This window comes from Platalea leucorodia, assembly GCF_965183815.1.
Source record: "Platalea leucorodia genome assembly, chromosome: 8".
NCBI lineage: Eukaryota > Metazoa > Chordata > Aves > Pelecaniformes > Threskiornithidae > Platalea > Platalea leucorodia.
Genome location: NC_138830.1, coordinates 36296659 through 36311989, shown reverse-complemented (window position 1 = coordinate 36311989; position 15331 = coordinate 36296659). Strand labels below are relative to the sequence as shown.

Here is a 15331-nt window from a genome sequence, read left to right as displayed (position 1 = left end):
GCTGAGGTCCCTGGAGCACAAAGTTACATCACAGCCCCTGCACCATGCTCCGTGCAAACTGTAACCTTGAGAGGAGAGGCGATAGGGAGTGGGGGAATGCAAGTTGCAGGCACAGGTTTTTATAGCCATGTTTCTCTCCCCTCCTCCCCTGCCCTTTTTTTGGGGTTTGGTTTGGTGGGGTTTTTTTTTTAATAAATTCTTGTTCATTGGAGTGACTTATACAGCTGCAAAGTGCATTAAAATAAAAAAAGCCCTTGGTGTTAATGGGGTATGACCTGTATAGGGATTTGGAAATAATTAAAGTTGTTAATGAAATGTCCCTTTCTGATTACTGTTCTTTTAAATATAGGTTAATCCCAGTTAGCATACATCTTTTTATAGAAGCTATCTTCCTCAGAAAGTATTTTACTGATACTTTACTGTGACTTCTCAGAAGGTTGTCCAGCTTTCCAATATTAGACATGCTAAATAATGCAGGCTGAATTAATTTAAAACTAGGAGCAGCTATCCCATTATTTTAGGATGTGAGTCTGAAGACTTGGCAGCTATTCTGATAGCTTCTAACATCTTTGATTTGTGTGTGAGTTACTGGTGTGGGGTTTTCCTTTCGAAGTGTGGGTATTGACTGCTAGAAGCAATTTAATAACCTACTCTGAAAAGGTAAAACCCCTTTTCTGATGTTTCAGTGTCAAATGGACCCTACCCCCAGCCCATGGCACTCGAGATGCCAAGCATCAAATTGGTGGGAGGAAGGAGGGTAAAAAAAAAAAAAAACCTCTAATGTTTTTCACTCAGTAATACTCCACTCTCCGTTTCAAAGCACTTGTATCAGTATGTCATTTCAAGAGCATTTAAAATCCTTGATATATTCTAGTCTTAGCCTCAAGAAGTCAAAGGTCTGAGAGGTTTGAAGTGCATCTACTGTGTTAAAAGCCTGTTATCTAACCTCCCCACAGCAGGTTGTTCTTCTAAAGCCTTGTTCCAGTCAAATAAGTTTTTTGTGTGTGTGTGACACAAACAGACACAGCCTGTAGAATATAGTAGAGGTTTAATTGATATCCTCTGGAGATGGAGAATCAACTGAAAAGGCACAGATCCAAACACAGCAGGGGGCCAGTCTGCCTGGGAGCCAATTCTCAAGCTTTGGGCAAGCTAATTTGGGCAGAGTGAAATACCAACACGTTATTCATGGAAATGAGACCAATTAACAGGCAAAGCTCATGATTCAAAGAAGCTAGCGTAGGACTTGCCATTAGGGTTTTCTGCTCCCCCTTGTCCTCCAGCCTGGCCTTCTTCCCGTAAGGGAAAAATGGTGCTTCTTGGGGAAAAGGGAGGAAAGCCCAGGTTTTGTTTTCAAGGTATCAAACACTTATGCTCTCAAGGTGTTTGTTCTGAGTCTTGTTCCACGAGGTGCCGAGGCATTTCTTTTGTCCTCTTATTCCAGGTTTTTTTTCTTTCACTCCTGCTGTCAAGCAACCCGCTCCCAAAGTGACAGAGAGACGCTGTCGCGCTTGGTTTCTGTTCTGTCCCTCTGTATCATGTCTTCATATCCCTTAAATCCCAAGGACTGCAAGATGCTTTCTGCTCCCCCAATGCACCACAGTATATTTAGATGGTGCTTCTCCAGCTCAGTCTCCTGCCTAGTTATTCACCGCATCTACTGGCCAAGCCATTTGGAGTGCTGACAAAATGTCTGCCCAGACTTCTGCTGAGGAATGTGCATATGTATATGAGGGTGATGAATAATGCATCTTTATATGCACGCGGTTTGGTGTGCAAGTGAAGCTGAATGCTCGGCTGAGTACAAATGAAGGAGGACTCCTTTGAAAAGCAGCATCGTTAGGCTTAAATGAGTTTAAAGATAAAAATGTGACGGCAGTGCAGTATAGCTGCAGCTTTCACAAATGGATAATATTCAGAATAAATATTACAGTTCTGAAGAATGTTTTGGAAAGACCTAAATTCAGGGCAGGGAGAAGCAAATGTGGTTGATAAAAACAGCACAAGCCGTTTAAGCAATATCAGACCGGAGATGCAGAAAGAGATGTGTGTGTGTGCACTTGTGCTTCTGCAGTCCTTTGCGCATTACCCACTTTTCTGTTCTTCCTTTTCACTGCTTCAGTTAAGCTTAAGAACCTGACCTGAAAAATTATTCTTCTCATATGCACCTAGCTGCTGTTTTCAACACATCTTTCATAATCTTTTCCTTGCCTGAAAACTTGATAAGTTCTGACTTGCCACCAAAGGATATCCTGTCCCTTCCCCAAATCGCCCCCTTAGCTTGTAGGGGATATCTTTTCAAACGCTGGTTACCAGCTACAGAAGGATTGCCTGCGCAACTCTCCATTTCTGCAATTCAGGGTGAAGAGTGGAAACGGCCTTCCCCATGCTGACTCACTGCTTTAGTTTTCCCTTTGAAATTTCCTTTTAGCACAGCTGTGAGATAGTTCAGTGAGCTAGTGCTTTTTTAAAGTTTAATAATTCAAAGATGAAGCCAGAATGCAAGTAGGAGATGGAAAAAATAGGAAATAAGCTTGCTCCCTTGGCTCTTGGCATAGGAAAGAAAAGCAAGACACATTCTGGAGTTCCTGAATTTTTTCCTTGCTGAAGTGCCAAGTCAGTAGTGGGCATTTAAAGAATTTAATTTCAATGTGGCAGTACTCAGCTGTGGCAGATTGTTAATAAGTGATCCTCAAAATTTAACGGTGAGGGTAAAATTAAAATTGGAGAAAGGAAAGGAAAAAACCCCAAACCCCAGAGTACTTATTTCGTAGTTTCAGGTGTGTGCTTTTGAATTCAGATACTTACCTGTGGGTTTTAACCCATCAGTCATACACTGTTCTCTGGAGTGGCAGCCACGTGGATGCTCTTTGGTGCTGCAAAGCAGCAGCAGGAGAAAAAGGAACCAGATTCACAAAACAAAGCCCCAGTCCTTATGTTTCTGGTGTTTGGGCACTGGTTGAAAAGTGACACTAAGTCACAATGTACCCTTCTTCACTTGCTTTAGAAGATGAAACCTCATCAGTAATTAATGACAACGTCCATAATTTAGTGTTACTTTAAATAACTCTGCAATTTATCTGGCACAGCATAGGGGAAGGCTGCAAAGCGCTATTTCTGCCATCGTGTCTGTTTCCCAGGAAACCCGCTTTAACAGCTTCTTTGTTCTTTAGAACAAAGAATTTGTCGGGTTTTAGGTGGGTTTAAAGGAATTTCTCTCAGATGATTTGGCACTGAAAGAAAAATGCAAATGCTTCTGAATATCAGTATCCATTAGGAGTGACCGTGAAGAGTATTTTTAGTGTAAGTTCAGCTGCAAAAAGAAAAAGTGGGATTTCTTTTGGCTTTTTGGTAAGGCATTTTTATACTGCCTAAGGTCTAAATGCATCTGCCTGATTTTATAATCCGGTTGGACATAATTTAAATTGCACTACTGCTGAGAAGTTAATGCAATGATAAACTAATTCCAGCAATTTTAAAGGATTGTCCAGGTTCATCTTTGATACCTTCATTCACTTATATTTCAGTATATCAGGGATAAACACAACCAAATATTTTTTTTTATTCTGTAATCAACTGTTATATGCTATGCAGAAAGCAGTAATCACAGGTATCACAAAGTTCTTATAATTTCTCAATAGAGGTCAGCGCCCTTCTTATATAAATTCTTTGCTAATTCAGAACAGCTTTTTGGCCATTGCAATTGTGTCACTTTATTGGTCTTTAAATTTACAATTGTGAAAATTTTCCTGATCAAAACTCCTGGCCTATGCAGTGGATAGCCACTGTCTTTGCAAGAACATACGCTCCCAAGTGTAAGGGAGGTCCTACATCATAGAACATAACCTGGGTTAAACTGCTATCAGATTAAAATTGTAAGCATTTGGGAATGACTGAGACACTGATCAGTGCATAGACTGATCAGTAATATGTCTGGAAGTTCATATGTTTGTATTCATTTCAAAGTTGGGATACAGTTCCCAAAAAAGTGAGATTCTTTTGAAGACCCTGTCAGCATTGCGTCCTCATTTGAAACAAGAAGCTGAATGATGACACCATCTGGAGAAAAGCTACCCATTTCTCAGATCTTTTCCCGAAATCTGCGCAAGCCAGGTCATGGCAGGAATGTTGGTCCTGCCGTGCTGCTGCCTGACAGGTGTCAGCAAAGCTGAACTCTAAAGCTGATTAAACTGAAAGTGAAAACAATGATTTTTTTTTTTTTTTTCCCACTGCATTTGGGCTTTGTTGTCTGTTTGTACAGAAAGCAAGTCAGTCACATTTAACTGAACTCTTCTAGGAAAGACTAGAACATGTCCTTAAGCAATACTTGAAGGTGATCCTATCTAAACAATAAAGTACTGACATTCTGGGTAACTGATGTAAGAAAAAGTAAAGCTATTTGACAGTATCCCTAAGGCATAGTACAACAGCTAATGAGGATGTGCAGCTACCCCTAACAGACTTTGACTGTAAAAAGCTTAACTTTAAAACTCTGCAGATGTACCTGCTCTTTCTCAGAAAAGGTTACTGATTCCAGGTTAGAGGAATATAGATGGACTTGAGTTATCTGGTAACAAACCAAGGCACAGCAAAGGCCCCTTCTCAGTGTTTGCTTACAGCCACTTTCAATATTTAGCTTATGTGCTTTGCATCTTCTCTCCTAGTGGAAGTAAACAACCATCTTAGGTCCTCATAAGGCTAAACACCTGAAGTAAGCTGAGCAAGGTTTGTGCGGAGAGGTGACATCTGTTACCAGACCAACTCTACGTGGGAGAGTCAAATGAGCTTTTGGGTTCAAAGTCTGACACTCGAAGGCTGTTGCATCAGTTTCAGACCTGAAAACATGCTTGCTTTTCTGAAAGCTTGTCTGTTCCTTTTTGCTTGCTCCAACTATGTCAGTTGGCTTCATAATAAATATTATGCTTCTATACTGAGCTTGTCTTGCTTTTATCTTCATACCATCGTGGCTGTAGCACTGCTTATGAAGCAGCTGATATTAAAGGACTTGTTACCTCAAAGGGATCTGTCTTTAAAATGATTGCACTTTATTTTTCAAACCTAAGACTTGCACTGCTGATGCTGAAATGAAGAATTACATTTTTGGGAAGCAGGAAACATGGGAGAGCAGTACATACTTAATTAGGAGTATTCTTTTCCCAAGTGCTGAACATCCATGTTCAGTAGTGGCTATACTGAAAACATACCTGTAATTTGTAGTGAACGCTTAAAAGGATAGCTTTATGCAGTGTTAGAACATGATGTCAGTATTATGTTTCAAGTTTTATAGAAGAGTACAAATTTTCCATGCTATGACTCCATCTGCTGTCCCTCTACACTGAAAATATCTCAATCTTGACATAGTCTCTGTGGGTAGAAAGATGATTTTTTCAGGTCAGTATATTGTCAGTGTCTTCGTTCCTCCTACAACTGACCAGCAATGGGGCAGTTTGTGGCAGATAATTGAATGCTGCGGTCACAGTTTGTGTCCGTGTCATGGCACTAGGACAAAACTGGAGTGTCAGCCTTGCTAGACTGGATCCATTGAACTGGTCCATCAAATTCTGTGTCCTTGCTGCGATGGAGATTCAGACTAGATGCTTCACAGCGAGATACTAACATGAAAATAAGCAACCTTTCAAGAAACAAAAGGAAAGAATTAAAATTATAAGATGCTATCGAGAGACACCGGTGTCCTAATTCTAGAGAGCTAATGGTTGGTTTGTACACTGAATAAGGAGGATTTCTGTCACTTTAGGAAGTTTAAGCTATACTGGGAAGATAATAGGGTATTGCAGTGAGACTAGGCATTTTACTCTGTAAATAGTTCAAACCCCTGTTCTTAGTTCTGTCAGGAACATGGTTTTGCTGCTGCTCTTCAGGAGTAGATATGTTGGTAACATGCATTGCAGTAATTTTATACTTTATACCACCTTATATGTTTCTCATTAAACAGCCTAGCTACGTTGGTGAGTTGGGCCCTCCAGGTCGCAGCTCGTTGGACAACGTGGAGATGGCGTACGCTCGGCAGGTGAGTGGAAATGAAAAAATGTAGCCAAACGTTGTTTTCTACAGAGAGAGATAGATGGGGAAATTAAAGATATGTGAGCATGGTGTGTAAGAAGATACGGCAGGTAAAACATGAGAACGTCTGCCTGTGGTTAAAATGCAATTGGAAAATACAGAAATTTAGCCTGACTTTTTTTAGAAGTGTACTTATCTGTCGGCTACAGGATATTTTTTTGTCAAAAGGAGATCCTAAACACCATATATGACTGTAGAAGTCATTTATGCTCGTATAGTAAGTTGAAACTCTCTTAACCTTTAAAAAAAAAAAAAGTTTTTAGAATTCATGTCAATGTGTAATAGTATGCAAATGAAGACTTTATATTCCCTTTATTCTCACATGTGGAAGATTGCATCTCTGATGTGTGCGTGTAGGAAAAAACATGCTGAAGTCTTAATCCTGGTGTTTGTCAAATTATATCCCATTTTAAAGGCATCACTTATGAGAAGCTTTAGTGCATCAGCTATGAATTAATATGTCTGGTGGCATTAGACTTGCTCTGAAAGTTTTCAGGGAAAACTGATAAACCTTTACATAACCAATTTGTTACTTTTGTTGTTTGAGATGATCTGTTTACCAGCACTGTTGGAAATAAAATGAAAGAGAAGGACTTGATTTTTCAAAATGGAATATGTAAAACTACGTAGACAAAGCGTTGCCTAATTTGCACACAATTACTGTGATTGTGTGCATTGGCTCAGTCTTTGCTGAGCCAGATAGCAGCGTGTGCATCTGTTTTTCTATGTCTGCATTCAGTTATGGGAACTGTGAAGAAGTGAATCGCAAAGTAAGGCACGTCGTTGTGCTGATAAAGTGTACGTTTGATTTAGTGGCTGTTAATGTACATGAATTTTTTCCATCTCTACTGTAATATTCCTGTGTTAAGGATCTTCCTTGTGGCATAATTATATCCATACTTTGAGGCTGACAGTGTTGTTCCCTGATGTTTTGTGGATATGGAAAGCTCAGCCTCTCTAGCGGTGCTAGTACCTGGGGTAGCTGCAGAGCCACAGTGTTTTCCCCATGGGTGGGCAGCTGGGCTCTCATCAGGTTTATGGGCTGTGTGCAGGCTCTTTGTGATGTGCTGTGGAAACGTGGCATTCGTGGCCAGGCTTCTGCCACCAAAACACTGGGTGCAGCCACCCTGTGCTCCCAGCAGGCCCTCTCAAGAAGGTGGCCTGGCTGAGCTGTCCTTAACATCACCCTGCTTGAGTGCAAAAATACCTCGGTTTCAGTGCTGGATATGGAGCTCGTATGGATTTCAGTGGGTAGTTAGGAGTCCTGGAGATCAGGCAGCCTATGCTGTTTCAGTTTATCATCATCCATGAGAAGTGTTTTAATTACACTGACATGATTACTTGTTCTTCATGTCTAGTTCAAACTGTTCCACAGAAACACGGTGAAGTCTACATACATGATTTCACTGATGCTAGGTTCTGGATGCAATCCTGAGCTCTGCATCTTGTTTGCACACTGGACATGTTGAAGTAGTAGTGCGTGCAAGAAAAAGGGACTTAAAGTACAATGGCACTGCTTTTCTAGCATTGAGAGTTATTATTTTCAGAGGTAGCTGGAAGGTCTTTGGGCTGAAAGTAGAATAAACAATAGTAGAAGCAGCTAAATTAAGATCAAGATTTAAACCAAAACGAGTGTGTGCATGTGTATATATGTTTAAGGGCAGGTTTTGAAGGGCCAGATTTCTGTTCTCATTTCCCTGTGTCAGATTTCCCTGAATACTGCCACAAACCAGCAAAATTTTCTTTCTTTTATGTCAGCAGGTAGGAGGCTGCCATGCAGAGGAATATCACAGCCATCCCCTTGTCAGGTCTCTCCTGAATCTTTGTCCTCCAACAATTAGCTGCAGTTAGTCTACTAGGGCATTCAGCGCAGTGCTTTGCTGTGCAGAACCCCTGAACAGCTGGATTGCTGCCTGCCTTCAGGCAGGCCTGGGGCTTTGGTGCGTTGTGGAAGCGCAGTTGGTGCTGATGCCGGTTCCTCTTGCATTGGATTAGAAGCAGCTAATGTGGGGGGGAAGCAGAAGGGACTTGCTGGGGACACTGTGTTCTTGAAGCCTGGTTCGGATTTTGCTGCTGTGGCTGGGGAAGGGGAAGGGGAGTAATATGTATGGTTAAACTTGCTTACTTTAATATGTTTCAGATTTATATTTATAATGAGAAGATAGTGAACGGGCATCTGCAGCCTAACCTGGTGGACCTTTGTGCTGCTGTCGCAGAACTGGATGATAAGGTACTGCCAGTGCGTTAACATAAGGAAATATATTTAATCTGTTTTCAGCTGTGATTAATAGCCTGCTGACATTGGTGGAAAAATACTGATATTGCCAAAAAAAATTGCACGGCTCCACAGAAAAAAGAGAGCCAATACTGGAATCTTCTCTAGTACAGCAGGGCCCACCTGTGATAACTTGGTCATGGTGAAAATTTCTTAACACAGTGAGGAAGAAAAGAACCTGCTTTCACTACAGTGTCCCTTCATAAGTGATGAGCTGTTGAGGAAAAAAAATTGCTTTTCATTTTAAATGGGTTCTGTTGTATTTGGTTTTCAAAATGTGGCCTCCTAATATCCCTTCAATGTATTTAGCTGTAGGTGAAGGGTCTTCAATCAGACCCTGCTAGAGCTAAAGTAGGCTCCCACAGCAAAGCGTAAAGCCCCTAGGATTGACTTTAAACCAATGATCTGCCCGCTTTTCTTTTTTTCCCTAATCCTTTAATTGCATTGCCTTGATCCACCCCAAAAAAACAAATGTACAAACCTGTCCACTTTCAAAAAATGCTTGGAGGAGAATACTGCAGGAGGGTCAAGTCATGAAAAAACTTTGGAAATGGGGAGAGCAAAAAGCTGTTCAGAAGCTGAGGGGCAAATGCTTCAGACAGAATTACAGACGTGCATCTTTGCTTTGAACAGCTCTGTTCATTTTGCTAGTGACAACATGGTGAGTTTCAATGTTCTTGCTGCTTTGAAGCACTGAGATCAAACACCTGCACTTGCTGGAGCTAACAGTGCTGTTACTACTCAGTATTTTCCTGTTTCAGCAGGGATACTCTAGTCCTGTAGATACTGATATGGTCTCGTCCTTATGGATGAGCAGACCTTGGATGGCTTTCAACGTTTTTTTTTTTTTTCAGACCTGAGTCTTTGTCCAAGTGATCAGTGTCCTTTAGACATTTCTCATCACAGTGTGATTGCACAGCTTTCCAATGGCAGCCAGAGTAATTTTTTTATATGGAAAGCTGATGTTGTTCTGGTATTTATTGAGCGGAATGTACAAGCTGAAAATGGGGCAGGAAGCTTAGCACCAAGTACCCAACCTGGTTTTGGAAATCATTGTCAATCCTGGGTGACAACTGCAGGTACAATATTCATAGTTATCATCTTGTGCAAGAATTCTGCAGAGAAGCCTGGGAAATTTGAATTCTGCACGACAGAAGTGGCTTACCTTCATGACTGCGTCCAGTATCTCCATTACAAATCTAAACTGATGTTACTCTTGTGGTTTTATGCTTTTCTTAAGCATCAAAACACCAGCTCAAAACAGTATTGCTTGTTCATCTCTGTACTAATCACTGTTGCATGGAATGGCTTGTTTACAGAATATCTCTGAGATGTGGGCCATGGTGAAACAAATGACCGATGTCACCCTGGTTCCTGCTAGCGATGCCTTGAAAGTCCGGACCAACATGGAGGTGCGTATGGAGTTCGTGAGGCAGGCTCTGCGCTACCTAGAACAAAGGTAAGGTGAATGCTCTGGGTAGCACAGTTTAATAGAGTTCCCTAATAATAAGCCAGAATGACTTTGTAATGCACACAAACATATTAACAAGTCAGCTACCTCTTGCTGCTCACAGAAGTGTCTGTTGCCTGTCTTTTCTGTTCTGCAGGGCTTAGAGCAGCCGCTTGAGTATAAAACTGTTTTAGTTGAAAACTGTTCTAGTTAAAAAGGCCTTGATCCACGGGGAGGTTGTTTAGAAGATGCAAAGATCTTTTATTCTTTCTTCTGTGTGGCCTTAAATATTCCATATCTGTCATAGTGATAAGTGAAGATTTTTCACTTGTGAGAAGAGATCTGTTTCCCCTCTGCAAAAAAATTCCCCTTTTTTATACTCCCTTTCTGATTGCTGGTCACTGTCAGGATATAGTGCTGCAAGGAAGTGAGGACAGCAGTGGGGACAAATCTGGTGCAACGAGTCAGGTTCTGATCATGCCATTTCTACACTGAAAGATTTTTGTAAAATTTGAGGAGGCTGACACTGAGACATCTAGTAATGATTTTCAGACTCTAGAAAGTGGCTTACTGTCTGTATTAGAATCATAGAATCGTTAATGTTGGAAAAGATCCTTAAGATCATCTAGTCCAACCGTTAACCTATCACCGCCGAGTCCATCACTATACCATGTCCTCAAGCACACCTACCCGTCCTTTAAATACCTCTAGGGATGGGGACTCAACCACTTCCCTGGGCAGCCTGTTCCAGTGCTTGACCACCCTTTTGGTGAAGAAGTTTTTCCTAATATCCAACCTAAACTTCCCCTGGCGCAGCTTGAGGCCATTTCCTCTTGTCCTATCACTCGTTACTAGGGAGAAGAGAGCGACCCCCACCTCGCTACAACCTCCTTTCAGGTAGTTGTAGAGAGCAATAAGGTCTCCCCTCAGCCTCCTCTTCTCCAGGCTAAACAACCCCAGTTCCCTCAGCCGCTCCTCATAAGACTTGTGCTCTAGACCCTTCACCAACTTCGTTGCCCTTCTCTGGACACGCTCCAGCCCCTCGATGTCCTTCTTGTAGTGAGGGGCCCAAAACTGAACACAGTATTTGAGGTGCGGCCTCACCAGTGCCAAGTACAGGGGCACTATCACCTCCCTGGTCCTGCTGGCCACACTATTCTTGATACAGGCCAGGATGCCATTGGCCCTCTTGGCCACCTGAGCACACTGCTGGCTCACGTTCAGGCGGCTGTCAGCCAACACCCCCAGGTCCTTTTCTGCCAGGCAGCTCTCCAGCCACTCCTCCCCCAGCCTGTAGCGTTGCATGGGGTTGTTGTGACCCAAGTGCAGGACTCGGCACTTAGCCTTGTTGAATCTCATGCAGTTGGCCCCAGCCCAAGGATCCAGCCTGTCCAGGTCCCTCTACAGGGCAAGTATTGCCTTCTGTATTGGCAAGTATCATGGGGGCCTAAGCTCCTTGAGCAAGAAAATGCTTGGAGAATTGCAGGCTATGGAGCAGACAGAAGGGTTGTAGAGACAAAGCCCAAAGCTGAATCCCCAGATGGCCATATTACCTATTCACTGCACATGTGGATATTGCTGTCTCTCTTATCTCGTAGCCGCCAATGTAATGCCAGCAGGCTAGTTCAGCAGTGGAAAGCAAACAATAGCTGCAGTGTGGTGCGTGGGCATTTGTTACGGATACAGATCTGCCATCTGAAAGTGCTGCGCTCTGATACAGCACATTGGGAAGAGATGTTTTTGCCTCCTGGCACAGCCTCTTCTTGGCGTCTGCCAGTTGGTTGCCAGACCTCATCAGCACTTGTTGCCACCCAGGGGTGGCAGCGGTGTGTCTGCCTGTGCTCGGATGAACTGACACGTTGGAAGGACCTCCTGTTTCCAGTTCTTCGGTCTCAGCAGTGTGCGATGAGCCAGTGACTCTTAACCTGATTTGCCAAATATCTAACTTGCTAAATTTTCACAGTGCCATTAACTGCTAACTGAAATTAGGAATTAGTTACATGTAACCCCCCCCCCAGCCCTCCCAGTTGTGGAAATTGGGCCCTTCAGGCTTGATTTTTCAAAACAAAACCAAACCGTGCCTTGCTTCGTAGCTTTTCTTTCCTAGCGGGAATTGGCTAACGCTGGGGTGTTTCCATGCCTCACGAGCCCCTCACACGTACGAGGAGGAGATGTAGTGCTGCTCACAACTGTTCTTGCATTAGTTGCTTTGGAGCAACTGTGATCTTAAACCCTGGGGAGCATGTGCTTAACTCGGCCATAATGTCAAGATGCACCGATACTTGCTTATGCTTAGCATAGCCTTTCAGTTTTACAGTTTGGTGGTACATGAGTCTATCACGTGCTGCAGAGAAAAAAAGAACTTCACGTAATTTATTGCTGCTGCTAATATGGGGATTCCTTCAGTGTACCGACTTTTGAGACTTCTGCTTCTGAACATGAATATTTGTTAAATTGACCTGCCTTGATTAAAGGCTCTGATGGCTTATTTTAGAAAGTGTTCTCCCAGCTGCCTTTACCAGTTATTTTTCTCTAAATTCCCTTATTCTCTGTGAGTTCCTTCTGGCAAGTCCATGGCCCTCAAGTTTGTATTTGTCCATAGGGCAGGGAGGAGAGACAAACATACCTGTGGTGTTTAACTGTTCTTTTGTGACAGGATTGAGAGTTAAAGCGTTAGGATGGAAGGGCTTTTTGCCAGTTATGTAATTGAGTTTAACTTAGTACTAAGAGAACCTAATGAGAGGAACCTCATAATAGGGTTGAACCTCGAGCAGTACACCACAGACTCCAAACATGGTTTCTTTTGAGACTGCTGAATACAAGGATCTTCCTAAATTGATAGAAGTTTTTGCCTCATTTTGTTGTAATGATAATGTTTGAACATCATGGTAATTTGCTTTAAATTGCTAATTCGGTTGGATCTGCAAGGCAGTGAATGTTTTGTAGCAAGTATATTTCAGTCTGTTCACCTGTTTGTTTTGTTTGTGTTGTTTTTCAGTTACAAAAATTACACCTTTGTGACAGTCTTTGGAAACTTGCACCAGGCTCAGCTGGGTGGAGTCCCAGGGACCTACCAACTAGTCCGCAGCTTCTTGAACATCAAACTCCCTGCGCCTGTCCCTGGTCTCCAGGTATATCCATCGGTTTCAGCAACTGAGCTGAAAAAGCACTCCAGCACAGCCAGGAAACTAGCGCAGCCTCCGGTGGTTTTTCTATTGTTTAAACTGCTTTTAGGGCAGCAGGCTCTTAACTCCTTTTCTAGAATTTTTCATTAGGAAAATGGGAGAGAGACAAAATCACTTTTTGTTCAGAGCTGGTCCTGAAGCATGGTGGTGCTCAGTAGTTTGAGTTCTAAATTCTAGAAATTATGGTCTCTTCTGGTGATCTCTTTCGAGATGAACAAGCAAGTATTAGAATATGGTATGATGTTTCAAAAAAAGCAGTAACTTAATCTCCTCGGTTTGCTTTTTCTTTTTTTTTGCACTTATTGTAAGATGGTGACAGCAGTTATTGATTAATTATATATTTAGTGATCAACGTGAATTGTAGCCCAAGCCTTTTATTTAGGAATCTGAATAAAATCCTTCTCATCTGCACATAGTAGAAAGTGCATAGCTGTGCACCAAAAAATTACCAGATAAACAGGCAAGCTGAATTGAAAAATTAAAGCTAGAAGTTAAATGAAATAATAATAAATTACAACATTGGAGACCACATAGCTGAGTCTAGCTGTCCTTTTCTTACCTGCTGAGATCCATGATTAGTTTGATATCTTTCTTTTTCAGTACAAATGTTTTTAATACCTCAGTGGTCTAATCCAAATCCACCTCCTGGGTGGGGAGGATATCTGTGTGCTAGTTCTGGGATTGTCAGAACCTCGCACAGAACTGAAATCTGGGCACGCAGAAGAGAGTCCCATCCTTTGCTGCTAGGATGTGCACAGCTTTCACAGGACTTAAGCCTCATGATCTCTGGCTTCTGTAACCCAAACAATTTTTTGCCAAAATCAGTGTGTGGGTACAAGGGCAGAAATAATGAATGAGGCAAATGATAAAGAAAATTAATTCAAATATGCTGCTTTTTTTAAAAAAATAACGATTTTTTTACTTTATTTTCAGGATGGTGAGGTGGAAGGCCATCCTGTCTGGGCACTGATTTACTACTGCATGCGCTGTGGAGATTTGACTGCAGCCATGCATGTGGTGAAACGGGCACAGCACCAGCTGGGGGAGTTTAAAACCTGGTTCCAGGAGTACATGCACAGTAAAGATAAAAGGTAATTGGGAACTAGGAAAGATCTTTGTGAGGGGTGGGAATTGCTGTGGAGTGGTGAAATAATCAGTGGCTTGGTAGAAATATAAGAGGCTCAGGTCTCTTCTGGTGCTGATGGCTGCCTGGTGTTTATATTCCCTACCTAAACTACATGTAAGAAGTTTGCATATTTTAATTTGTGGCTTTGAAGTCTAGAAATCTCCATAGAGAAAGAGTTGTTTGAAAATATGCAAAAATTTACATTTCAAAAACAATACAGTGATGTAGCTTTGCTTTTTTACCATAGGATCTGCTCTGTGTAGCAGTAGGATACTGCATACAATAGGTTAGATTTAGTCTGCTGTCACGAATCCTGTATCTTTTTATTTCCCCCGTCGCTTATTTTAGTTGAATTTCCTTTGCAGAATGCTTTTTACTACGCCTGTTTTTTTAAGAATGCCACACAAGAAAAGCAAGTAGTGTTTGTTAGAGGCCTTTAGAGGCATTCACTCTCACATCTTTTCTTGTGCTTATTCTCCTCTTCCAGTTTTTGATATCCATCACTTGACAGAGGCCAATGGCCAAACTACTGATTATGTGGTTGCAAGCAGTTGAGTTAGTGCATCTTAAGGTGCGCTCTGAACTCAGCTGTGGTGTTTTAGGTTATCTTGTTTACCTTTCACTTGCAATGAATTTCAAACAAGCGCACGGTCAGGTATTGTATTATAGCTGTGCTCTCTTCAGGGGAATGGCACTGTGCTAAGGTACTGGCTGAAACTGGGGGAAACCAGAGGGCCCAGCTAACTGCCAGGACGTGAACCTGTAGTATCCCACCGCAGCTTATGGCAGTTTCATTCATATGTGGGAAGCCCTCATCCTGCAATATGTTGAATGTATTAGTTCTCTTCAGGTATGAAAATGTGAGAAAGAACATATCAGTTTGCATGTCTTTAAAAAAAAAAAAAACAAAACAACAAAAAAAACCCCAGCAACAACAAACTGGGAAGAAAAAAAAAATCACCATTTACTGAGTAGTGTATGCCATGTTATTCTTCTATAAATTAACCTGGTTTGTAGAGAATATCTAGGAGTGCTCATTATAATAAGATTGTTCCAGAAACCTTAATGAAGGTACTGTCATTGTTTCATTACAAACATTTTAATGAGATACAGTATAATTGATTTATTTTGTTTTTATTACAGCTATGAAAAGGTACTCTGCCTACAGATTTGACAAACAATGTCTTAGTCTAGGAGAACACTTTATTGATTCA

The 15331-nt window shown here is 41.8% G+C and overlaps 1 protein-coding gene across 2 annotated transcripts in view; it reads left to right on the top strand.

Moving 5' to 3' along the window:
* The window catches only part of NUP93 (nucleoporin 93), a 78553-nt gene that overhangs the window by 48113 nt on the left and 15109 nt on the right, over positions 1-15331 (top strand). For both annotated transcript variants that reach the window (XM_082320502.1, XM_082320503.1), the window contains 5 exons: positions 5954-6028; positions 8222-8311; positions 9676-9815; positions 12805-12937; positions 13925-14082. In XM_082320502.1, coding sequence (XP_082176628.1) covers positions 5954-6028; positions 8222-8311; positions 9676-9815; positions 12805-12937; positions 13925-14082 — 596 coding nt within the window. The remainder of the gene's footprint in view (positions 1-5953; positions 6029-8221; positions 8312-9675; positions 9816-12804; positions 12938-13924; positions 14083-15331) is intronic.